General features: G+C 38.7%; 1 protein-coding gene across 4 annotated transcripts in view; it reads right to left on the bottom strand.

Moving 5' to 3' along the window:
• LOC133500874 (CUB and sushi domain-containing protein 3-like) overlaps window positions 1-24,963 on the bottom strand; it is a 299,335-nt gene that overhangs the window by 114,074 nt on the left and 160,298 nt on the right. For all 4 annotated transcript variants that reach the window (XM_061820098.1, XM_061820099.1, XM_061820100.1 and 1 more), the window contains 6 exons: window positions 20,193-20,306; window positions 19,566-19,661; window positions 19,010-19,213; window positions 10,954-11,078; window positions 10,735-10,831; window positions 9,754-9,858 (listed from right to left, as the gene is read on the bottom strand). In XM_061820098.1, the coding sequence (XP_061676082.1) occupies window positions 9,754-9,858; window positions 10,735-10,831; window positions 10,954-11,078; window positions 19,010-19,213; window positions 19,566-19,661; window positions 20,193-20,306 (741 nt within the window). The remainder of the gene's footprint in view (window positions 1-9,753; window positions 9,859-10,734; window positions 10,832-10,953; window positions 11,079-19,009; window positions 19,214-19,565; window positions 19,662-20,192; window positions 20,307-24,963) is intronic.

Below are 24,963 nucleotides of genomic sequence, written 5' to 3'. Positions count from 1 at the left end.
ATCATTAGTCTGAAATAGTTGTATTCAGAATAGACTGCCAAAGTGAGTATGCAAATAATTTATGATGTATGAACCCATCAGATTGATAACACCTGATTTCTGTGGAAAGTTATGACAGTACACCTGTGCAATAAGAGCCAACTGCGTACACTGAGGGCTTTGTAAGATAAAGTCCGAGCAACCAGTAAGGCCATTGAAATTTAATGACCAATGACCAAAACATTCAAATTGCCTCATGTCATGTATAAATTAAATGTTTTGCGCATGTCTACAACTATCTTATAAGGTTTTATACTATTCATACCATACTACTACCATAGAATGCTACTATCTATTACTACTACAAAATATAACAATACTAACAACAACAAATAGAAGAAGAATAAAAAGAAGAATGATAATAATAATGAGACGAAGAATTCAAAGAGGCTATTATACCTGCAACTGACATCATAGTATATTTGTGCTGCGTGGCCAGTAGCTCAAGAGATGTTAGTGACAGTAACAGGGTTTGTCTCTCAAATTATACAGTGTCAATACAGAAATAATTTTCAGCCCAAAATATGGAAAGGCCAAACACGATAAATCAAGCCAATACAGTGGACCCATATTTGTTTCTTTATGACATTTTATATGTTATACAGAAACAAAACTCCTATATACTGTAGTTGAGATTTCCCCAGGGTTTCAAGAATAAATTCACTTTGCTGTCATATTCAGTCTATCTAGCTCATACAGAAACAACATTGGCCTCTGCAGAGAGCGATTAAATAAAACTTTAAGACCATCAAACACATGTAAATAGTATATTGGACAAATACAAACCAAGTGAATTTAAAATGCTGTTTTTAAATTGTAATTTCTTCAGGAAAAAAAATACAGGGGTACCATGATATACGAGTTTTATCTCAAGTTGCTCTTATGTCAAAGCGCATTTCGCCATTGAACTTAATATAAATGCCATTGATCCATTCCAGTCTCCAAAATGCTACTCCATTTTTTAAAATTTTTGACTTATCTTTAAATAAGAAAAGTGTATTGTTCAGTTACATATATTGTATAAAAGCATAAAAGAGAATGGAAAGAGAGGAACTGCGTTTATAAAGTGTACTTACCTTGGGGATGAGATTACTTTAAGTAACAGATACTGGCAGAGGTGGAGGGTGGAGAACGCAGATGGAGGATGTTTGTGGGGGAGGTGGTTTAACTTTTACTCAGTTACTGTACTCTCTATCTCTGAACTTAATTGCAAGTTTTTTTTTTCACCTTTGCTAAACTTAATTTCTATCATTTCACTTTGCTACACTCTCAATGCTACCGCACACTTAATGATTGAACTGAATTGCTACTGTGCAATTTTTTTTTTCACTTTTGCTTAACTGTTTTCAGGTCTTTTCTATTGCACACGTTTTGCCTTTTTCCAATGCATTACTCTGTCAACGGACGGCCGTTTAAAAAAATAACTGTCCCCCGAGGTTTGCTTCTGCCTCTTTTTCACTTTGCTTCTTAAATGTGTAAGTCATTATATAGCACCAATGCATGACCACTTGCAACTTTTTCTTCACCACAAAGTCCAAAACTTTCTCCCACATTGCCAACGAATCCTTTTTCTTGGTGGTAGAGACAACCTCCTCCTTTGTCTCCTTGTCAGAACGCTCACTCTGCACTTCTTATGTTGCTGCATCTGTAGCCCCTTCAATTCCTCCTCACCGCCATAGCTTTGAAATAATTTTTATCCCCTTGGCTGGCGTTATCGACTTGATGGATTTCTTCTGCTTGAGAATCGTACATATTGTATCTGTAACTATGAGTGCACCCCTTTAAAAGCAGGGAGTGAACCTAAGATAGACTAGGTGGTAGAGTGAGTCTGGCCGAGCAGCAGTCTGTTGATAGAGAGTTCGATGTGTGTTGCTGAACAGTTGAATAATAAGTGACTAAAACCCATTGTGGACTCCTTTTCCTCATTCCCGTTTACCGAGGGCATTACAATATGTTTGATGTAGAACAGTTATACCTCTTTGCCAAGTCTCTAATTTGTACACCATGTTTCTGTTTTTCTATTATTATTATTATATATTAATTCAACATCATCCTCCTCTTCTTCACACTGCTTTCCTTTGCGCCTGATTTCTTGGACCAAATGGTAGAAAATGTACTTGCACTAAATGCAAAATAACACTAGCACAGCTGCACAGAGATGCTACAGAGCTGAGGTGGACATGAGGAAAGCCTGAGTGAAGCTGTGTGTTTGTTTCAGCATCTTAACGATCGCGGTGCCGTCTACCGGCAGTCATTCAAATCCTGGCTCCCAAGACAAAGCAACAAAAATGGCCCGGCTGTGATTTGTATCATAGAAAACATGTGTGTAATGTTACTCGTATGTCAAGGTAAAACTGTATTCAAAGATGACTAGTCCTGTGTGACAAAGTTCTTAAATGATAAATTAATTGTGTGCAATCAAAGTCTTTGATTAATTATAAGTGATCACACCCAAGCCTGATTAACTCCAGAGCTGTTCAATCAAGGAATCCCTTATACTGAATCAGTCCCGACAAAATCATGTCAGACAAAAGATCTAAAAAAGATGCATCAAAATGACAGGATCAAAAGAAATTCCAGAATAGTCAAGAAATAAATAAACTGACATTTACCTGTCTAGAAAAGTTTAAAAAAGCTGTTTCTAAAGCTTTGTGATTCTAGCATACCACTGGGAGATCCATTATCCTAGAAAAAAAATAAAATAAAACACCGAAAATTGGGGAAGCTTGTTCGGAGTGGCAAGCCAACAAATTTTAGCTCAAGAGAACAGCAATGACTCATCCAGGAGGTCACAGAGGAACTCAAGATAACTGCTAAAGAACTGCAGGCTTCCCTTGCCTCAGTTAAGGTCACAGTTCATGACACAACAAAAAGGAAGATTCCAGGCAAAAATGACATCCATGGCAGAGTTCCAAGGAAAAAAAAACAAGAAAGAATACAAAAGTTTGACTTTATGGAGAATATTATATGGATTGATGAATTGAAAGTTAAGATCAATGGAAGGTGAGTGTCTCCTTACATCTGGCGTTAACGTAGCACAGCATTTCAGATAAAGAACATCATAGTAACGGTCAAACAGTGGTGGTAGTGTAATAATCTTGGGCTGCTTCTTACTTCAGGATCTGAGCAACTTGCTGTGATTGATGGAACCATGAATTCTGCTCTTGAACAGAAAAAAACCTGAAGGTGAATGTTCAGCCATCAGTTCGTGACCTCAACCTCACACGTACTTGAATTCTGCAGGAGGATAATGAGCCAAAATGGACCAAGTCAAAGTCTAAATGGCTTAAAAAAAAAAAAAAAGGATAATTTTGGAGTGGCAAAGTCAAAGTCCAAACTTGAATCCAATTGAAAGGCAGTGCCATGACCTTAAAAATGTCATTCATGCACAAAACCCCCAAATTTTTGTTGAATCCAAACAATTCAATTAGAAAGAGATGGCCAAAATATTTCAACAGAGATGTGTAAGAGACATTCCCAGTTGCAGAAAAGATCTAATTTCAGTTGTTGCTGTTGAGGATGGCCCGGTGAGTTACTAGTTTTAGGAGTTCATTACTTTTTCTCACAGGGCCAGGTGTATAGATTTTCTTCCCTTAATAAATGAAATCATTATTTAAAAACAGCATTTTAAATCTGCTTGGGTTATAGTTGTCTGATATTTACATTTGTTTGATGAGCTCAAAACATTGAAGTGGGGAAACGATGCAAAAATTTAAGAATTTGAAAAAGGGGCCATCACTTTTTAATGGCACTGTACCAAAGTAAAACATATCCACAAAGCTCATACTATCATTAAGCATTGCAGCATTTTTTTTTTTTACACTGAAATACGCATAATTTAGAACCCAAATTTGGCCAACCTCTACGCATCTACCTGAATGAATTTGGCAAAAGGAAACCTGTTTTAGTTATCAACACACATCATATCAACATGTGGAAGTTGTTGGATTACAACAAATACTGTACACTCTTGGTTCTCAACCAAAATCCATTCCAGAAGGCGGTTCGAGACATGCTTTGTTCGAAAACCGTATCGATATTTCCCATTACATTTCATGGAAAAAGAAATAATGCATTTCAAGCCTAATAAAATTGGGCTTTTTAAAACATTTTTTTTTTTAGCTTTTCCTGATAATAAACTGCATAGTTGAAATGCTTAAAATGTACGCTTTAGTAGTAGAGTTGGCTTGCCGTATCTGTAGCGACTCGGCCCCCAGCCTTGTAAACTTTTTTTTATTAACAAAAGTGCAGAATAACTTTAAACAAGTAATAATGAGGGGGAAAAAAGCAAAAAATTATTATTATTTTTTTTTACAAAAAGTAACATACAAAAAGATTAACTTGTAACTTGAGTTAACGAAATCTTGGAAAAATTCCCCAGCTAACTGTTGTTCATTTATGAAAATTAAAAGCAACTTTTTAACTTCCTCCAAGATCTATGGCCTCTGCTTGCTCAACACGGTTGCTCCTTCAGCAACATAACTTGCTTTAAGGGCGTCCTTATGTATCAGAATGGTGATTATCGTCGATTTCACCATCCCATACTCCATCGACAGCTCAGAAACACCCACACCAGATTCATACTTGGCTATCAATACTTTCTTAAACTCGACAATTTAACGCACTTACCTATTTTCAGCACCAGCAGGCTTACTACTGGACCATTATGTTATTTTCTGTTTTTTGCGTTTTTACTGGACTTTCGTTCGAAAACAGAAGCAAAAAAAATCTTGAAATTTTCGTTCGAAACAATTTGTTTGAGAACGGGGATGTTCGAGAACCGAGTATTCACACACACCTAATGGTTATTGTTGTGTTTCTTCACTGACATACAGTGATGAATCGATGATACTTCCTCATCGTGATCATTTTAAACGACCACTCACAGTACCGAATAAAATGTGACAAATGTTTAATGTGCAAAGGGACAACAGAGAGTAACCAGTTTTAGTAAGTCTACAAAACCCCTGTGAACACAACACAGATATGCCACTTTGCTTGCTGGTGCTGAAGCAAATAAAGCGTGATGCCAGCACAGTGTTTGACTGTAGATGTCATGCTGGCATTCCTGCAATGTGACATGTAACACAACAGAGCCTATGTCAAGCACGGCACTGTTTTCTTTGCTGCTGCCCCTTCCTGCACATTGGTTTGACAATGTGATTACACCATTGCTGCCAACTTCTCAGTGGACTATTGTATGCACAAATCCTTTTTTTTTTTTTTAAACAGAAAAGCTAGATACAATTGTTGCACAAAATCTCAGTCATTAGAATCAAGTAAAGGGAATCTTAAGTGGTGGCTTGGTTTTTCATCAGTGAAGATGTTGTGGGAATGAAATACAATGTGACTGAGATGTGAAATCATTATCAAGTAAGTGAGTAAGTGAGAGGATCAATGCAGGAACCCAAACAGATAATATTAGACTATGTGACAGGACTGTATGCATCTAAGGCAACTAGTAGTTTGTTGTTCCATTTGAAGCATGTTCTTTTATGTTCTAGTTACGAGCTGGTTATGACAAGGGTTAGATTTACACATTTCCCTCAAATTACCAAGATTAGAGTTAGTTTTAGTTTTTCATAGGTAGCAAGGAAACCGCAAAACAGTAATTCTCATCCAGTATCATGATATACACAAATAAGTGTGATATATAAAAATCTAGAGTTTAAGGGTTATTGTGATGAGGGCAGAGTCAAAAGTTGACCGGGATTGGTCCGCAACAAGCATAAAGGGGATGGGAATCTCCCTTCTTAGTCCAGAATATGCTTTCCAGGGAAGAAGTGACAACTGGCTCTCTCCTTCTCGTCACTTGTGCTTTCCAGGTGAGGTGGTTGTGTGAAACACAGACCAAAAATGTTATTTTTAAATGATGCGTTTGTGTACTGTATCGATGAATGGCCAATTTTAACCCAGGACACAGCTGATCCGATGTGGGACACAAGATGAAAGCTTTGATGAACGTTGACACTAGAGGAACGCTTTAAATGAATTTTACATCATTTACACCCTGTTGCCAGCCAATCGCAGGGCATATAGAGACAAACGGCTGCACTCAAAATCACACCTACCGGCAATTTAGAGTGTCCAATTAATGTTGCATGTTTTTGTGACGTGGAAGGAAACCAGAGTGCCCGGAGGAAACCCACAGAGCCACGGGGAGAACATGCAAACTCACACAGGGAGGGGTGGGATTGAACCCGGGTCCTGAGAATTGTGAGGCCAATGCTTTCCAGCTGTGCCACTGTGGCACCCACTTTCAACACTCATATCAAAAAAATTACTAAAACTGACTACTACCATCTGAAAAACATTAGTCAGAAGACTTGCATGTGTCAAGTAGAGCAGGAGAAGCTCATCCATACTTTTATCTCAAGTAGTCTTGACTATTGTAATGTTTTTTTGGCTAGACTACCCCAAAAAATGCATTTAACGGCTGCCACTCATTCAGAATACTGCAGCTCGGATTCTGACCAGAAAAATATATAGATATTCCAATTCTCAAGTCTGTACACTGGCTTCCAGTCAGCTTTTGAATAGATTATAAAGTTCTGCTGCTGATCTATAAATCACTGATTGGTTTATTTCCTGAATAAATGACAGAAATGCTGATGGAATATGAAGCGAATAGGGCTCTGAGATCGACAGACTTAGGTCCAATAGTGGAGCACAGAGTCCAAAGCAAACGTGGGGAAGCAGCATTTAGCTATGATGGTGCACACAAGTAAAATAAGTTGGAAACAGAAGTGATGTCATCCCCAAGTGTGAATGTTTTAAGTCCAGGTTAAAACTCATGTTCTCGTACTTTTTAGAGCATTTCAACGTTTAAATTATATTTATTGCACTGCTGTTTAAACTGTGCTATTTTGTCCATCTGTTTAACATTTTTATAAGGTGTTTTTTTCTTTTGTTTTAAAAGTTTTTGATCATGTAAAACACATCAACTTACCATGTGTATGAATGCATAAATAAATTATTTTCTTTACGGAAAATCGATTTTAAACACAAACGTGTGCTAAAGATAAGAGAATTTTTTTAAATTATACAAATGTTTTTTTTAATTTATTTTTCTTATTTATTTAATAATTTGTTATTAAAGATGTTGATCTTTTGACAATTAAAAAAATAAAACGTGGTTGATCGTTTGCATATTGTCACTGTTGAGCAGAACACGGAATGGATGATCATTATACATGAATAGATTTTTTTCAGCAATCCATACTATTGTCCACCACCACATCATCTATTTTTATGCATTATAACCAATTTAAAATGTTTAAAAGAGCTTGAGGAAAAACATTAATTCTCTTTGACACAATCTGTCCAAGAAGTGTCATAAATCCTGCGTTCTTCCTCGGTCCGTGGGAGCCGTGCAGCATTATTGTGTCTCAAGACTGAAATACTGGGTGTTATTCAGACAGTAATGAGTGAAAATAGTTACGGTAGGTTACATATGTTTCAGTAAACATGTTTGGTTAAAAAAACGATAGTTGTAATGCTCTAGTGCAGAAGAAACTGGTCAGTAAATTTTGATACAGATTAATATCTTTTACACTGCTTAGTCAGCACATTGTGTTATTTATTGCATCAGTCCTGGCTCTTAGACCTTTGAAAGAATGATTGAAAATATTTGGTAACCAGAGTCATTTGTTTTTGTGAAGTATTTAAGACTCTGTCTGGTTGAGTTTTCAGTGTGAGCGCAGACGGCCTGCAGCGGTGACGAGTCTGAACCATTTTAAATCAATGGCAGCATAATTACCATGTTTTTTCCCCAATTAAATTAGCAATTCAACATGATTTGGGGGCGGTGTTGTGATGATGTTTGTGCGCTATTCTAAAGGCTAGCAATATAAGGTATATATTTTTTTTATTTTTAAGTTCCTGAAAAGTAGTGATTCAAGAGATCCAAGCGTTCTGTCCAACAGCGATGGTAGCCTCTTAAAAGAAAGAAAAAGAATATGATGGCCACGTCTAGTGTTAAGTGAGTGGACTGCTTTTAAATTTGGCCTAACATTTGATGCTTCCACAGCAATATGCAAGTATTCCCTCTACACTCTGAGAAATGTGTTTTCAGACAGAAAGTGCACAATGCTCTGCAAAAAAAAAATAAAAAAATAAATAAAAAATAAAAAAAAAATTGTTTTGCTGGCATTTGAGAGATGTAGCCCGAAAAAATGAGTGGACGGAGTGGAGAGGATGCAGCCATATGTTGAAATATGCTCAAACTTGCCACCACAATTCTTCTGAAGCAAAGCTGTGTCTAATTTGCTCCAGATGATTCTTGATTCTGATTCTGAGAGGAAGTTTACATGGTTTAAATAAAGGGTTTCTATTTATCCATTTTCTGAACTGCTTATCCTCACTAAGGTCGCGGGCATAATGGGGTCCATACCAGTTATTTTCAGGCAGGTACACTCTGAATTGGTTGTCAGTCAATCACAGAGCACATATTAACAAGCGACCATTCGCACTCACATTCACACCTATGGTGAATTTAGAGTCTTCACTTAACCTTTCATGCATGCTTTCTGGATGTGGGAGAAAAACGCAGCACCCGTAGAAAACCCCACCCAAGAACATGCAATGAACATTGAACATGAGAACATGCAAACTCCTCAGAGGTAGGTTTAATATTTGACCCCCGGTACTTAGAACTATGAGGCAGATGTGCACACCAGTCATCCATTGTGCAGCCTGAAGGATGTCCAAATTATGAACATCGATTTTCTTAGCAGCCTAGAACTACATGAACCTTTGACTCAGGGTTCTTTATAACCAGTATCAATATCAAGCCTATGAACTTAAAGGCAAAATGTGAGGAACCAAACAAGTGCCTCAATATTCATTACGATTTCAGTTAAAGCAATTCAGCAATTCATTTTGATGTACAGTTGGCTTTATTAGGTTTTAGGTCATGTGCATTGTACACACAACAGGGCATACATTTACACTTCAATTAAAAGCATTTAATTAACCTGACATGAGCAGTAAGATGGACAACTGCCTCACAGTTCTGAGGACTGGGGTTCCCCACCTGTGTGGAGTTTGCATGTTCTCCCCGTGCCTGTTAGGCTTTCTCCAGATACTCCGATTTCCTCTCACATCCCAAAAAATACATGCATGGTAGGTGTATTGAGACTCTAAATTGTCAATAGGTGTGAATGTGATTGGAAATGGTTGCCTCTTTATATGTGCCAGAGAGTGGTTGGCAATCAGTTGAAGGGTGTACCCTGGCTGTCACCTAAAGATACTCTTTCTGGGATAGGCTCCGGCACAACCATGATCCTAGTGAGGATAAGCGTTCCAGAAAATGAATGAATGACTAATCTGACATTCCTGGTTCAGGAATACGGGAGGAGGGTGGAATGCCTGGAGAAAACCCCACGCAAGCACAGTGAGAAAATGTAAGCACCTCAAAGGCAGGACTGAGCCGAAATTGTTACCCATGGAACCTTCCACGATAAACAGATGTGCTAACCACTATTCCATTGTGCTACTTTAGCCAAAAACATCAATTATCGTTTCAAAGATTTATTAGACAACGTATTCTGGACTGCTGCACCAGAAGGCCAGGTGAGCAGATGGAATACCTCACACCACTGACGACATCACTGTCACTCGGACCACCCGTGGAACTTTTATTTGTCATTTCCTACTCTTAAATCAAATGACAAACAACATGACAGACTGTAGACAAGCTGTTTCTCCCCATACCTGTGTACTCCAAATGGAAGCCAGCTGCTGATACACTGATGTCAGATTGAAAGGTCAGGTAGAGGTTGTTTGATGTGCTGTTCAGTAGTTGGGGAATCGTAGTACCTGGAATCATAGAGGATAAAGTGTACACTGAAGACACTGTCGCCATTGTGCTTCAGCAGTTTTATATTTCCATCCCCTATTTAGGTCCACCAAAACCATCTGGACACTTATTACACATACAGAATTCATATTGAATATGCTGCAGGAGAAAATAGCTGTAACTGTAACGTTGTGTGCGCGCGTGTGTGTGTAGGTGTGTGGAGGGGGTGGACATACATACAATATCAATTAATCTGGAAATAGAATGGGTCAAGTGTTCTTATATTTAAAGTAGGACCATTTTTTGGCTCTAAAATTATTTTAAAATTTTAATTTAAAAAAAATAGGGGAACATCCTCTATTTTAAATCATACTGATGGAGACTAAATATAATAAGCACATTTCATGATGTCCGACTGTTTAAAATGTCAACCTGTATCAAAGCCCATCACGATGACTGCAATAAGAACTGAAGCAAGTGAACACACAACTGCTAACCTTTTGAGACCTACTCATCTTGATCAATTTAATTCTGAGATAATGGTGAAAATGATTTGATTTCACATTTGAAATCAAATGCTGCTTCCATAATTTTACACAATTGTCTCTACTCATTAGTTATCATTTGAGGCTTAACGTACCATTGCCATTGGCAGGAATTCAGTACTTCTATTCCACTCTGGGAACAGAGACTTCTTTGTGAAGATCACTAAAGAGGTGCAAGACTTTTGTAAAGGAGGATATTCTATGGGATCTATGTATAGCTGGTTTTATACAAAGTTCTTAAAGAGCACATCAATGCTCATCTGCTTTATCACCACAACTGTGGTGCTTCCAGGAACTTGTGCTCTCTGACTTGCAATTCTAGATGGCATATGACACTTGAATCAGTTTTACCTGAGTAACTACCGAGCCTTGGAGCATTGCCGTCAACTCCGTCAAAAAAATCCAGTGAATCCCAGTTGTGCTCTGTTGCAAAGGTCACAACTTGAATCTAGCAGAGACAAAAATGGTACATGGGGTCTAGAGTATATTCATAACAGATGGAAGGCCTATCTTCGACACAGAGTGGAGTTAATTAAAACGTGAATCTCAAACTGGGTAAGGGGAGCTTACTTGGATGCCAGCTCCCTCTGGAACAGTTATTTTCCAGGCACAGTTCAGATAGTTAGCATATGGATCTGGGTATCCAGGAGAGAGTATCGTGCCTCTGCGGCCTGTCAGCACTCCTCCGCAAGGAACTGTAAAAAGTGTGACAGAAAGTGACCGAGACATAATTGCTGGGGGTTCAAATTCAAAACTGATATATGTTTAAAGATCACATTTAAAGTCACTTCACATAATGCCAGATAGTTAAGCCGCAACACACAATGAACTAGCTATTGTTGTGGAAGTCTATTATTTTGGACAGCTTCTGAATTTTACAACCTTGCCAATGTGATTTAATGCCGAGTCAGGTTTATATGGGATCACAAAAGTCTGTCTTGCTGCATGCATAAACAGTTCAGCCTTAAAAGTGAAACTGTATCCCCTGCTGGAAGCATTCATCACATCTGTTAACTGTAAATTCTATTCATTTTCCTAGCGCATCTTGTTGGTCCAATTGCCAGAAGTAAAATACTTATTGAGGCTTTTGAATGTTCTATTGGTTTCATTGACCATGTTGCACTCCCATTGTTCGACAAATTTATCTATGTATACATGCATAGCTTTTTTTTTTAAGTTATAGGCCAACCAGTTGTGCTCCTCAGTGTTTTCTCCATTAGGGATTGTGGTGATCAAATACTTAGAACAAAACCTCCAAGGATTTATGATTATTAACAACTAAATACAGAATACAATTAACACTCTTAATACTGGAAAATACATCCACCAATGACTGCAACAAAGCGATACATGACATTTAGAGAAATTAGTGACATTTTAAGATCGTTACTGACTGCATTGTTGCTAAACACATTTATTAGACCACCTGCCCTTGACCTTCAAAGAAAATACTGTACATACAGTCTATAATGTACCACACAGTCAACCAGTAAGGCCACAATCAAACCTTCCTGTCATTATCTCATGGTAATATTATCACCAGAAGAGGCCTGTTATGTGTCCACTGTTCAGTATTAGAATTGATTCAAATCGTTGAGATGACAAATCGTTTTGAAATCTACTATACAAGCTGAATACTGATGGTCAGTACCTTGGACAATAATGTTCTTTTTGTGAACATTCTGATTCTGTGAATGCTCAAATCCTGGATAGTGTGTAATTTATATACTGACAAATTTGACTATATCCACCCTTTGTAAGTGAAGAGGTTAGATGATCATCAAACATTTTGATTGTCATTATTACTACTAAGTTATCTTACTGATGCGTTACATTTGGGTAAGCATCTGTTAGTTGTATAATAGGTGACACTATTTTTTAATTTTGTCCACCCATTAAACCAAACTTAAATCAAGACAAATATTTGTCAAAGCACATTCTTAAGCGGTCAAAATATGAAGTCAGGATCTCTGAATTTTACATTCCCTCTTAAATGTGTTGTACAGTATATTTCCGTGTATTTCCCTTAACAGTTGCAGGAGGAGTAGATGTACTGTCTACATATTTTTTCTATCCGTTTTGTACCATTTAGGAACAGATTAATTGAAGGATTTAAGAGTTTTAAAACCCATCTAGCATACGACCAAAATCTTAACAAGAAACTGCAGATCCATTTCAAGGAAAGACTTGCAATATTGCTGTGATTAAACTGCTCCTTTGAGTCCCGTGAGCTGTCACTTCATATAATTTTTAGATCGAGATAAGAAATCATGAGGTTCATAAAAATATGAGCGCTCCCCACCCATCTCAATCTGCGACAAGATCATAATTCAGAGTTAGCACAGGTAGACAAGCATGGGGACTTCACATGATGACACATTGTTTCCACTGTCTCATGTGTCTTTGCAGTGCTTTTTAATCAGCTATTTAAATCAATATATCAATTATGTCTGTCTGCATTGTGTATTACTTGTTTTATTTTACATTCACTTTTGTCTTAATAATGTATTAAATCCGTGACTTTTTATGGGTTTCCTTTTACATATATTTTATATATTGAATGGATATATCATGAAATATTGCTGATATGTGCATTCTTGTTAAAATATATTTCAGAATGTGTGTAAATAGATGCAGAAGCAATTGCAGTACAGTAATATCAAAATAGTGCTCCCATGGATATGTCTGAGAAAACAAATTCATGCTTCCTTATTTCTTTGAGTTGTACTGCTGTTTTCATCTTTTATAGTTCTTAACTGAAATAATTCAGCCCTATGGGGGCACAAACCAGTGCAATCTGTAGGCCGGTTCCAAGCCCGGATAAATGCAGAGGGTTGCGTCAGGAAGGGAATCCGGTGTAAAAACTGTGCCAAATATGAGCGTTCATCTAAAGAATCCCATACCGGATCGGTCGTGGCCCAGGTTAACAACGCCCGCCCCCGGCACTGCGAACCTGCAGGGCATCGGTGGAAATTCAACGACTGTGGGTCGAAGACAAAGAAGAGGAGGAAACCGGATCCGTCGTCAGAAGAAAAAGAGAAATGCACAGAGCCTACAACTGAGTGTAGGGACTTTGAATGTTGGGACTATGACAGGAAAAGTTTAGGAGTTGGTTGACAGGATGATTACAAGAAAAGTTGATATACTGTGCATCCAAGAGAGCAGGTGGAAAGGTAGTAAGGCTAGAAGTTTAGGAGCAGGGTTTAAATTATTCTACCACAGAGTAGATGGGAAGAGAAATGGAGTAGGGGTTATTTTAAAGAAAGAGCTAGCTAAGAATGTCTTTGAGGTGAAATGAGTTTCAGATCGAGTGATGAGACTAAAATTTGAAATTGAGGGTGTTATGTATAATGTGGTTAGCGGCTATGCCCCACAGGTAGGATGTGACCTAGAGTTGAAAGAGAAATTCTGGAAGGAACTAGATAAAGTATTTCTGAGCATCCCAGACAGCGAGAGAGTTGTGATTGGTGCAGTTTGTAATGGACATATTGGGAAAGGAAACAGGGGCGATGAAGAAGTGATGGGTAAGTACGGCATCCAGGAAAGGAACTTTGAGGGACAGATGGTGGTGGGCTTTGCAAAAAGGATGGAGATGGCTGTAGTGAACAGTTATTTCCAGAAGGGGGAGCAACATACAGTGACCTACAAGAGCAGAGGTAGAAGCACGCAGGTGGATTATATTTTTTGCAGGCGATGTAATCAGAAGGAGATTACTGACTGTAAAATAGTGGTAGGGGAGAGTGTAGCTCGACAGCACAGGATGGTGATGTGTAGGATGACTCTGGTTGTGGGTAGGAAGATTAAGAAGACAAAGGTAGAGCAGAGAACCATGTGGTGGAATCTGATAAAGGAAGAATGTTGTGCGGCCTTTCGGAAATTGGTGAGACGGGCTCTCGATGGACAGCAGAAACTCCTGGAAGACTGGACTACGACAGCCAAGGTAATCAGAGAGACAGGCAGGAGAGTACTTGGTGTGTCTTCTGTTTGGAAAGGGGAGAAGGAAACTTGTTGGTGGAACCCCAAAATACAGGGAGTCATACAAGGAAAGAGATTAGCGAAGAAGAAGTGGGATACTGAGAGGACTGAGGAAAGGCGAAAGGAGTACATCCAGATGCGACTTAGGGCAAAGGTAGAGGTGGCAAAGGCTAAACAAGAGGCATATACACCAGGTTGGACACGAAAGAAGGAGAAAAGGATCTCTACAGGTTGGCCAGAGATGGAAATGTGTTGACTGGTGCCAGTAGTGTGCTAAATAGAAAGAATACTTTGAGAAGTTGATGAATGAAGAAAATGAGACAGAAGGAAGAGTTGAAGAGGCAAGTGTGAAGGACCAGGAAGTGGCAATGATTACTAAGGGGGAAGTCAGAAAGGCACTACAAAGGATGAAAAATGGAAAGGCAGTTGGTCCTGATGACATGTGTGATTCTGTGGAGTTTTTGACCAACTTATTCAACAGAATACTAGCAGGCGAAAAGATGCCTGAAGAATGGAGGAAAAGTGTTCTAGTTCCCATTTTTAAGAACAAAGGGGATGTTCAGAGCTGTGGGAACAATAGAGGAATAAAGTTGATGAGCCACACAATGAAGTTATGGGAAAGAGTAGTGGAGGCTAGACTCAGGACAGAAGTAAGTATCTGCGAGCAACAGTATGGTTTCATGCCTAGAAAGAGTACCACAGATGCATTATTTGCCTTGAGGATGCTAGTGGAAAAGTACAGAGAAGGTCAGAAGGAGCTACATTGTGTCTTTGTGGATCTAGAGAAAGCCTATGACAGAGTACCAAGAGAGGAACTGTGGTACTGCATGCATAAGTCTGGTGTGGCAGAGAAGTATGTTAAAATAGTACAGGACATGTACGATGGCAGCAGAACAATGGTGAGGTGTGCCTTAGGTGTGACAGAGGAATTTAATTTGGAAGTGGGACTGCATCAGGGATCAGCTCTGAGCCCCTTCCTGTTTGCAGTGGTAATGGATAGGCTGACAGATGAGGTTAGACTGGAATCCCCTTGGACCATGATGTTCGCAGATGATATTGTGATATGCAGTGAAAGCAGGGAGCATGCAGAGGAACAATTAGAAAGATGGCGACATGTGTTGGAAAGGAGAGGAATGAAGATTAGCAGAAGTAAAACAGAATATATGTGCGTGAATGAGAAAGGTGGAGGGGGAAGAGTGAGGTTACAGGGAGAAGAGATAGCGAAGGTGGAGGACTTCAAATATTTGGGGTCAACAATCCAGAGCAATGGTGAGTGTGGTAAGAAAGTGAAGAAACGGGTCCAAGCATGTTGGAACAGCTGGCGGAAGGTGTCTGGTGTGTTATGTGACAGGAGAGTCTCTGCTAGGATGAAGGGCAAACTTAACAAAACAGTGGTGAGGCCGGCCATGATGTACGGATTAGAGACGGTTGCACTGAAGAAACAACAGGAAGCAGAACTGGAGGTAACAGAAATGAAGATGCTGAGGTTCTCGCTCGGAGTGACCAGGTTGGAAAGGATTAGAAATGAGCTCATCAGAGGGACAGCCAAAGTCGGATGTTTTGGAGACAAGGTTCGAGAGAGCAGACTTTGATGGTTTGGACATGTTCAGAGGCGAGAGAGTGAGTATATTGAATGAAGGGTGCTGAGGATGGAGCTGCCAGGCAAAAGAGCGAGAGGAAGACCAAAGAGAAGTTTTATGGAGGTGGTGAGGGAAGACATGAGGGGAGTTGGGGTTAGACAGGAAGATGCAGGAGATGGGCTTAGATGGAAAAAGATGACACGCTGTGGCGACCCCTAACGGGACAAGCCGAAAGTAAAAGAAGATAGTTCTTAACTGAAATGGCAATTTTTTTCTATTAAACTTTTACAAGCACTTTCGTAGCACGGAGGATATTGGTTTTGTTGTTTTTCATAATTCAAATGAATTAGAATGCCCAACTAATAACATGAAGCAATGTATGCAACAGACTGAAGGGGATGTCCCATTCTCAGGACAAACTTATTGTATGCCACAAGTCATCAGGAGAATTGCACAAAGAAATGAATGAATACAGAGTATTTTTAAAAACCCTGAAGGATTTATAAAAACATCTCTAATGTTTAAAAACATGAATTTCATGGTGTTGTTTACTGAGAATGAATCAGCGCTAACTGTGAGCTTATGCAAGTCTGATCACTTCTTATTTTCTACAGTCTGAATGATTTAGTATTTGTGTATGCTTTGCTGCATAAGCGTCTAAACTGAGCAAGAAATAAATAGATGTGAAAAAAAATTACTCTAACTTTGATTTCTTGAGTAAAATACTCTTAATTTCAACTGAGTGCAGACTGACATAAGCACATATTTAAATTTGATGGTGTGCAATTTCCTTGTGAAGTTAGTTTTCGCCACAGTTTAAATGAGCCTAAGGAAAATCATCTGGAATGCTTGAGATTTTAAAAGGTGCAATGTAAAATATTGTTTGCATCTCATTCTGTGGGAGACATCTATTCTTCACCATAAAATCACCAGGGCAGATCAAAATTGAAGTCTGTGTGCTCTTTGGGCCAGCAAAGATGTTTTTGCTGCAAGCACAAACCATTTTCACCACAAATTGAGCATTAAATGACGATCCCCAACAACATCTCTCTCTTTGTTTGCTTTACAAGGAAGCCTTAAGCTATTACTATTGTTGTTTATTTTATATACAAGCTATTACTTTATTTGACAGCATTTAGTCTGGTGGTATTGGAAAATGGAAAGTTGAAGTTACGTAGTTGATTTCAAGATCAATCAATCAGTTTCCTTTACTCTGTTGTCTGTCTCTTCCATTCTTCCATCCATCCATTTACTCTCATTTACCTTAATAAGAACGTGTTCAATTTATGTAGTTCAAGCTTACATTTTACTCTGAAACGATTGCACAGAACAAATCAACTCTTCAAGTTACAAAATAAAAAATAATGCAATCTATCTACAAAGAAAAAGACGCTATTTTAAATCTTTGACTCTTTAAAGTAGCTACTTTGGGCAGACCGGACAGTGAAAAGGTGGAATTATCCCAAAAATGGAAATAAAATATTCTTGAAAAAGTTCTTCCCAACTCTTTTGGAGTCGTTCCCATTAACTCTGTGTCTAGTCATTGGATTTTAAGTACTTGCCTCTCAACAAAACCAATAAATACATTAATACTTTTTACTGGCGTGTCCCAAACATTTTGACCCCCACCATGCAGGAAACAAGAATGGTGCTATTCATTTTTTTTAAATAATAGTTGCACGAATGGTTAGAAAATCCCAAAGGTTGCAAAAACTGAAGACAAGACATTGCTCTTGTTCACCTGCACTGGCAACACACGTACACATTAAAATAAAAGCAGTGCATAATCTTTCATTTTGTTTTGCTCACATGGAGGTTGCAAAAGCCAGTCTGAGAGTGAGGACGGGTCAGAACAAGCCCTTTATCTGGGTCAATCATTTGAAGAAAGCAACAAAACCCACGTGAAAATTTACCAGTAGTATCGACTTAAAAAAAAAAAAAAAAAAAAAAAAAAAAAGGAAATTGACCGAATTTCGACATCGGTAGTTTTGCCAGCAATATATTACTTTTCATCAACTATTGTTTGCCCAAAAGTGGAAGTACACATTACAACCTAATTTGATCCCCAGCAAAACATAATTGTATGTAAAACAGATTTGCATATTTTCCCTATGTGGCTGTGAAGTGCTACAATTTGTGACTCAAGGTGCACTGCACTCAGAGACTGGGAAATTTCACTGGCTGGCATAATGCCAGAGGTTTCATCCATGTCCTACATACAGTCTCAGTGTCCTTGTCAGACGGAATGCTGAACGCGCTTGTTTTGGTAACAGTGAGGGCTGATGCAGCATGTCAATCATGGGCATGGTGTGAGTATGTCATGCCAAAAAAACATGGAGAAACCCATGTCGGTTCTGGTACAGTTAGCAATGCTCTGTACACATACACTAAACACATTTGGATCATTACAGCATCCCAAAATGAAATGATATTCCTTTACACAGGTACTGAATAACATCCATCCATCCATCCTTGCATTTTCTGAGCTGCTTATCCTCACAAGAGTCGTGGGAGTGCTGGAGCCAATCCCAGCTGTTATGGAAGTAATTACTGTATGTGCCACCAGGATTTGAATTAAAAATGACTGAAAATTTCATGTTGTAAAATTCACATTGTTATTTCAAAGTGATCACATTTTCAATAGCTGTATTTCAGTTTAACTTCAAAGTTAACAAATTCGCCATATAAAAAAATTCAACCCTTAAAATTCAAATGCAATATTTTCAGTCTCTTGAGATTCAAGTGGCTACAATTCGCTGTCTGAAATTCATTGTCTAAATTCAGTGTTTAGAAGCCAGTGTTACATCAGGGCAGAACTCAACACCCACTTATCAAGTTACGCTTTCTTAGTCACGTGACGTCACATACTAAGAAAGCGTCACTGGATTGTCTGGGTGTTCACAAGTGTGATCCAAGTTTGATTGGAAAGAAACATACATAGATTTCCCACCAAACCAGAAATCCGTCCATGTTTTGAAAAAGGTGACAGGCATTATCTTATATAACACACCAGCACCAATGATGTGGAACTGTGGAGAGAAAATAGAGAGTAGGTGGATGAGGCCACTTACCAATACATGAAGGCACAGTGCCATTCCACTGGGCCAGGGCGCTGGGCACAGCCTCACACTTGATGGCACTGGCACCATGCAGCGTATAGCCTGGATTGCATTCAAACAGCACCACCATACTCGTGCCAAAGTCATTCCCTATGCGCTTCCCAAAACGGGGCTCTGGGACCGAGCTACACTGAGAGGAGCTTGTCCTGGGGACAGCTAGGAATGAGATGAAAGAGGGAGTAGACAACGATAGCGTTGGGAGAGTGGTGGAAGGGCATGACAGACAGAGACAATGGCAGAAGAGACAGGAAGACAAAGGAGGGAGAAGGGAGCGCTTAGAACATCACCTTGTGCATTAATGTTTTCTGGTCTGCCTGAATAAGCACTTTGACTACACACTATCCTGCTCTGTCGTGCTCTGCCACACGCAATTATAGAATGGTTTCTTGGTACGATAAATTATATTTAAAAAACAATTTGAAGAAGCAGTTATACTCATTGGACCTTCAGGGTCAATTAAGACCGCCCATGTCAAAATCACGGAAGAGGTTCTGAAAAGAAGCCTTACCTTGGTAAACAAAATGAAATCCTTTCGCTGTGTCAGTTCCATTTGAAGTAAACTTGAGTGTTACTTTGTTTCCTGAGCTCAAAGGAAGTGTCTCCCCTGAAATGTAAAAGCAAATGAGACACAGTCAACATTATTTGTACATGATGCCGCTCATTCTAATGACCATAAATAACCACTTCACTGAGTTCTCATGTTCTCTGCTGGGTTGAAAAACAAGTGTGGCTATCAACATTTACATTTAAAATTTGATTTGAACCCGAGAGAAAACAAAAAAGAGAACTACTTAATTGTCTCTATATTGTATCATTTTCTTATTAAGATTGTGTTGAAACAAGTGTCGACAGATGGCTTGTATTTGTTTAATGGGGATCCAAGAGTTTATATAATTCTCATGATCACTCACTTATTACTACTCTTTTTACACTACACCATCAGTACAATCGGAGCTAATGAAGTTAAGCTGATAAGGTGCTCCAGATTCTTCCTTTACTTATCTAGCGTGGAGTGTTATATGCTGACTGTCCTGGAGAAAAAAGTACTTTTCTAACATGATTTTGAAAGCCTGTGATCCAGCAACACATCCACACACAGACGCACAAAACTTCAAAAGGTATGGTCCATTTTTACCTGAATGGGACCCATAAATCGATGAGAGAAGCGATGCCTCCGTTGAGGATCCGTCATAGATCTCGACAACATCACTAGCCAATGTATGAAACACTACAAACTGGCCAAACAACACTGCAAGTAAAGAACGAGAAAGATGAAAAAATAAACATATTGTCAAGTAAAATTTTTCAGTTATTGATATCCAAAATTACTCAGGTTCATAATATTAACATATCATATAAAAACACAACTTCTATTTTTTTGCTCTTCCAATCATGATCTCGTACGTCCCCCAAATACCTCGTTTAGCAGAGTGTAGCCTCTTTTTTAATCCCCAAAAGGTGCTCCTGTTATTCTAGGCAAAATGTTGTGTGTGAGAATCTTGTGAAGTCCTGCTATAGATCTGACCTGACCTAAATGAACCAAAGATTTGATTTTAGATTAATTTTTTTAGTATGAATAGAGAAAAGAATGTCACTAACATCTAATTTACAATGTGAAATGCCCTTCTACAAAAAAAGCTGAAGGTGTCACCTGTAGGATGGTGCGGCCCAATTAAAAAAGTGAAGTAAATAAAAGCTACTGATATAATGTGGTTTGCACACTTGCACACCCTCCTAACTGGTCATTTGGCTGTGTTCAAAACTAACCAATCATATTCAAACTGTTAATGGGGTCACCGCAGTACTCCCACTGTTTAAAAGACCCCTGATTAACCCCGAAAAAAGATCAAAGGTTCTAATAGGCTTTTCGTTACATTCATTTTTGCATTCAAACAGCTTCAAACAAGGAAGGTCTTTGTTCTAGCTGGGAGAATGAAAAACAAAACAAAAAAACAAAACAGGTCTAAAGCAAGATAATGCAAGGTCCATACCCATATTAGATATTATATTCTCTTGGTGATGATGAGCAATGCTATTTTTTACTAAAGTCTGGCTCCTGGAAGACACAAAATTGCTCCTCATCTTTTGTCATTGCCAGAGTGAAAAGTCGCAGTTGAAACCCTCATGAAGGAGAAGAAACACACGATGGCTCCGAACACTGCATAACCAACTCCATCTGACTGTTTATTGCAGCAGTTTCCGCCTCACTGATACAGACGCCGTTGCTGCGGTGGCTCCAATTTCAACAGCAAAGCAGACAAACTTGGGTGTGTTTCACGTAATGACAAGAGAAGTTTTAAAGGATGAAGTTTTGTGGGTACTGAAAGTGATGAACTCCCACTGCTCCAACAAGTCGATGGAAGATGGATCTTGTTTTCTCCAAATATTTCCCGACAGTATGATTGGAAGATTTGAGAGAAAAACATCCAATTTGTTGCTCCAAGATAAATATTTTGATTTGAGGAATCATTGGATTCTTTGCCCTTCAACATGTTTCTTTCCTCCGTTTCTCTTGCTCTGCAATAGATATAGGTCAGATGGTTTTTCTGTTGATGGTATTGATCACTGGGTTAGCGTTGCAGCTGTTGTAGTTCAAACACTACAACTGTAAGATGTGCTACAGTGAAGAAAATATGTATTTTAACACCCTGCTTTATTACAAGTTCTTCCACTTGGAATTCATGGAGGGGTCTGAAATTTTCATCATTGGTGCATGTCCACTGTGAGGGAGATAATCTAAAAATAAAAAAACAGAAATCACAATGTATGATTTTTTTAATGATTTATTTGTGTGATACAGCTGCAAAAAGGTATTTGAACAGCTGAGAAAACGAATGTTAATATTTGGTACAGTAGCCTTTGTTTGCAATTGCAGAGCTCAAACGTTTCCTTCTTGGTTTTCCTGGCTGTGTGCTTCGGGTCATTGTCATGTTGAAAGACCCAGCTACAACCCATCTTCAAGGTTCTGACTGAGGGAAAGAAGTTGTTCCCAAAAATCTCACAATACACGGCCGCGGTCATCTTCTTTTTAATACAGTGCAGTCGTCCTGTCTGATGTGCAGAAAAAACACCCCCAAAGCATGATGCTACCACCCCCATGCTTCATAGTAAGGATGGTGTTCTTGGGATGGAACTCATCATTGGTCTTCCTCCAAACACGGTTTGTGGAATTATGACCAAAAAGTTCAATTTTGGTCTGATCTGACCACAAAACCTTCTCCCATGACTCCTCTGTGCCATCCAAATGGTCATTGACAAAATTAAGACGGGCCTTGACATGTGCTGGTTTAAGCAGCGGAACCTTCCGTGCCATGCATGATTTCAAACCATGTCATTTTAGTGTATTACCAAACGGTGGTCCCAACTCTTTTCAGGTCATTGAACAAGTCCTGTCGTGTAGTCCTGGACTGATTGCTCACCTTTTCAAGGATCATTGAGAGACCATGAGGTGATATCCTGCATGGGGCATCACTCCGATTGAGACTGACCGTCATGTTTCGCTTCTTCCATTTTCTAATGATTGCTCCGTCAGTGGACTTTCTCTGGCAATTTCTCTGTAGCCCTTTCCAGCCGTGTGGAGTTTTTACAATTTTGTCTCAGGTGTCTTTGGAGAGCTCTTTGGTCTTTAACATGTTACAAGTTTGAGTCTGCTTGATTGTTTGGAGTGGACAGGTGTCATTATGCAGCTAACGACATCACACAGGTGCATCTGATTCAGGATAATACATGGAGTGGATGAAGACTTTTAAAGGTGGACTAACAGGTCTTTGAGAATTCTAGCTGATGGACAGGTGTTCAAATACTTATTTGGAGCTGTATCACACAAATAAATTGTTAAAAAAATCATACTTTGTGGTTTCTGGATTTTTAAATTCTCTCTCTCACAGTGGACATGCACCTATGATGAAAATGTCAGACTCTTCCATGATTACTAAGTGGGAGAACTTGCAATATAGCAGGGTGTTCAAACACTTATTTTTCTTCACTGTATGTAGTTTCATTTAGTGGCACTGACTACAATGGGTCAGATGATGACCTAGTTTGTTTAGCTTCATAGAACTCTCTTTTAATGTTTCCGTCTTGGAAATTAAGAAGAAGGTTATGCGGAAGCCATTGAAGTAATGGAAAACTATTGGTAAATAAGTGGACAAACGTTGCTACTAGAACAAGTGTATGTGTATGTATGTGTATGTGGGGTTAATCAAACGCACTTAAATGGTAGGAAGTATGCTGACTCCAATGTAACATGAAGTTGAATGTGATTGGGTAATTCAGCTACAACACAGGTTATAAATATGTGCACACTTGTACAATCACACTGTTTATTTTTACTTCCCCTCTCAAAAATATTATTCTTCTTATTATAACTTTTTCCCAAATGAGTTTTATAGGTTATGAGTCACATGGATTTTACATGAAATATACTGTTATGAAAACTGTATGAATTAACGTCATCACAAATCACATCACAAATGTAAACCCTGAGATCAGGAATTGCTATTGCACTGCATTAAAAACTTTTTTTTTTTTTTTTTTCACAAAATGGGAAAAATACACACGGAAACAGGACTAGACTTGACTTGGGGCCAGAGGAACTCTGGGATGTGGTAACGAGGCAAATACACTCCCAAGAAGATTGTAAACTCACGCTAAACTCACACACACACACACACACACCACACACACACACACGCACACACGCACACACACACACACATGAACTGGCCACCTAAGACACAACACACGAGGCTTAAATAAAATACATAATTCACAAATGAGGTGCAGGTGAGGGGCTGCTGCAAGGCACAGACGACTTCAAGGCAGTAGCATGACCATACCGTTAATAAACTATTGTTTTAAGGTTGTTGAGGAAGCTATATCACAGTATTGATGAGTCAGGTATGATAGTGAAAGATGCAACATTTCTGGAGAGAAAAACAAGAAGAGTACTATTACCTCATTATGGCCCCAGCTGTTATACAGTACATAAAGTATATGCACAGAATTATCATTGTTATGAACAATAGATTTTTAATGGGGTATTCCAAAATAAAAACAATTGTTTACACTCATAACAACATCCAAACGCCTTAAGGCAGACTGCACACAACAGTGATCTAAAAGTAAAAAAATAAAAATACAGAAAAACCTTGGAATGTGTGAAAAGGTGAAAAATGGCAACATATGCGTGTCCTTCGGATGGAGAATAATGGAGCAGCCTTGTGTCATTTTTACTTGGGATCATTATAGCGCTTTGTAATGTCGTAAATCAGTGAGAAAACATTGTTTGGCCTGAACATATAGTAACCAAGATAAACAAGGAAAGAATTAAAGAAAAAAAAGTGTTGCCTGGCCAATGTATTGGATAGAGGCGATGCTGTATCTTATGTCCCAAGGGATGGTTTTTGAAAGAGTGAAGTCATTAAAGAAAGTGATTTAAGGAATGTATTAGACCAATTAAACCCAATCTATGAAGCAATTAAATATAGTTCTAATATGTCTTTTGGATATTTAAACAAAAGATGGTACATCACAGCTTTGGTGATAAAACAAAAGTAGTTGGTGTGTCCAAAGCCTTGCATCTCATCAATCTAGCTTTCTATCCATCCATCCTCAATACCACTATTCTTGTTCAGGGTCGCGAGGTACTAGTGCCTATCCCAGTTAACTTTGGGCGAAAGGCGGACTGGTCACCAGTTAGTCCCAGGACAAGTAGACACAGACCACCACTCGCATTGACAAGAAATTGAAAAGAACATTATCTTAACAGCACTCGTAACTTTGTACTATACAATGATATACTTAGGGGACATTATCAATTATCATTATCTGTCCACCCACTAACACACACACACACGCACACACACACACTTGCTCCCACCATTGTAATTTTGGCGCAAAGAGTG

Source organism: Syngnathoides biaculeatus, chromosome 5 (genome assembly GCF_019802595.1).
Source record: "Syngnathoides biaculeatus isolate LvHL_M chromosome 5, ASM1980259v1, whole genome shotgun sequence".
Classification (NCBI taxonomy): domain Eukaryota; kingdom Metazoa; phylum Chordata; class Actinopteri; order Syngnathiformes; family Syngnathidae; genus Syngnathoides; species Syngnathoides biaculeatus.
This window is presented reverse-complemented; position numbering and strand designations above follow the sequence as displayed.